Source organism: Tetrahymena thermophila, assembly GCF_000189635.1.
Source record: "Tetrahymena thermophila SB210 genomic scaffold scf_8254092, whole genome shotgun sequence".
Lineage (NCBI taxonomy): Eukaryota > Ciliophora > Oligohymenophorea > Hymenostomatida > Tetrahymenidae > Tetrahymena > Tetrahymena thermophila.
Window position 1 is genome coordinate 1 of NW_002476046.1, and position 2,236 is coordinate 2,236.

The following is a 2,236-nucleotide window of genomic DNA, read 5'->3' on the forward strand; positions in this document are numbered from 1 at the left end:
TCAATTATATACTAAATATTTTTTTAAGAATTTCTTGTTAAAAAATTAGAAGATTTTTTGATTAATTTAAATAATTTTCTTTTACAAATCTCTCAAATTTGTAATTTTTCTTCTATATTGATATTTTGATATTTTGTAAATTATAACATAGAAAATTTAATTTATTCTTTGATTGATAACTATTTTAGTTCATAGTTTTCATCATGTTAATTTATTAAAAATTAATGTTATATATTTTAATTTTTAAAATCTTTATTTCTTCATTTATATCTCTTCAGAAAATATCAAAATTTTTATTAAATATTAAAATATTATAAATCATTTTTTAGAAGTAAAAACTTATGATTTTAACATAGGTGGTGCTACTTACCTTTTGTAGTTCATAATAATATTATTTTTTTAAAATGTTAAATATAGATAGATATTCCAATCAAAGATTTAAAACACTTGATAAAAGTAATCAAAAGAATATTTAAGAAATTAATTAATTTTTTTAATAATTTGTAGAGTTCAATAGTTTTTAAATTACCAAAAATTAATTTTTGAAATATACCTATTCATTCATAACTATAGTTTCTGTTTTTTCAAAATATTTTACTCCTAATTCAATTACTAAACACCGCTTTAAATGTTATAAAAAGTAGTCACAAAATTAATTTAATTTTATGGTGAAAATCTAATCAGGAGTTAACTGAACATAAACTAAATAAGAGAAAAAATATGTTGAGAGATTTATTTTCTATTATTTTATGTCATAAATTATAGATAAATTAATTTATCTAATTACTGCTCATTTTCGATAATATTTGATAAAACTTAAATAAATTTGTAAAAAATACTCGAAAATTTATTTTTTTTAATCTAAAAATCTTAGCCTAATAGCATTTTTATGCTTTGAGATTATTAAATACAATAGAATATTATAATTCTTATAAAATTTTAACTAAGATTAATTTTTCATATTGCTTATTTCATCTAATTTCAACTAAAGTACAATTATTATACTTGAAAAGAAAAGATGAATTGATAATAACTGATAAAAAATAAATTAAAATCCATAAGAGGATTAAAAATTGTTACTATCAAATAACAACTCTTTATCAATATTTCAAATTCAACAATTCAGACTTATTATTATAAAGATATTCAAAAATAATAAATCACATTTTTTTTATATTTTCAATAAAATTAATACTTATAAAAATACAAATTAATGGAAAGATCTAATCTTAATAAAATAGGATCACATAGAACTTTGGATAAATTATGGATTTCTGATTATATTAATTCTACTGTTATATTACAAAATTCTTTAGAATTAAAAGCTATTAAGAATTTACAAGATAAACCAAATTAAGATAGTAAAGAAATTTATGAAGTTTATTCAAATTTTTAAGAAAGCACCTAAATATAAGGAGACAATTATGAAACAAATGACCTCATTGAAAAATTTGATAATATTTCGAAGAATAATATTAGTAAAAATATTATTAAAGCTTTTTTTAGTTATATGCTTGATACAAAAGACAATGAATTTCTAACAGATTTTGTATTTAAAGGTAGTAAACCTTCTTAAGCTCGCAAGATGATTAAAAATTACTTTAAATCTTATGGCTTCAATAATAATTCTTTACTTAAGCTAATATAGCACCATAAATATGGGAAGGCTTTTGAATTTTATTTGACATTTGAAGCAGAAAGATGGCTAGTTGAGAGCAAAGTATGTTTAAAGGAAACTCATTTTATCTATATTGATTTTTTAAAACTTTGCTGCTCTAATCCAAAGTATTCTAACCACTTAGTTACATATAAAAAAAATAAAAAAAGTTTATATGATGATAGAATTTGACAAAAATTTAATTTTTAAATAATAATCGAGAGTTTGCTTTTTATTTATTTTTTTACATTTTAAATATAAATAAATATAATTTTATTAATCTTTATAAAATAAAAAATTAATTTACTTTTAAATTAAAAAAACTTTTCTTTATGTTCTTATTAAAAATATTAAATATTAAATTTAGTAAAATACCTTTTTACTTTTTTATAGATCATACTAAAAAATAAATATTTTTTATATTGAGATAAATTTAAAATTTTTATAAATTTCAATAAAATACATTATTTTTTTCTAAAAAAATAAAATTTTCTAGTTATAAGCAATCTTTAATAGTAATAATAAATTATTATTTCAAATATAAATATATTTATTGTAAGTAAAAGCAAAAAAAATGCT

At 17.2% G+C, this 2,236-nt stretch overlaps 1 protein-coding gene across 1 annotated transcript; it reads left to right on the forward strand. All coding sequences in view use genetic code 6, as the record gives it.

The window, feature by feature from the left end:
• Positions 1 to 1,117: 1,117 nt before the first annotated feature.
• On the forward strand, positions 1,118 to 1,849 carry TTHERM_001103819 (hypothetical protein; the record flags this gene model as incomplete). The annotated part of the gene is made up of 1 exon (XM_012800551.1): positions 1,118 to 1,849. A coding segment is annotated over one exon (732 nt), but the record flags the coding sequence as incomplete, so codon positions are not given.
• Between the last annotated feature and the right edge of the window lie 387 nt (positions 1,850 to 2,236).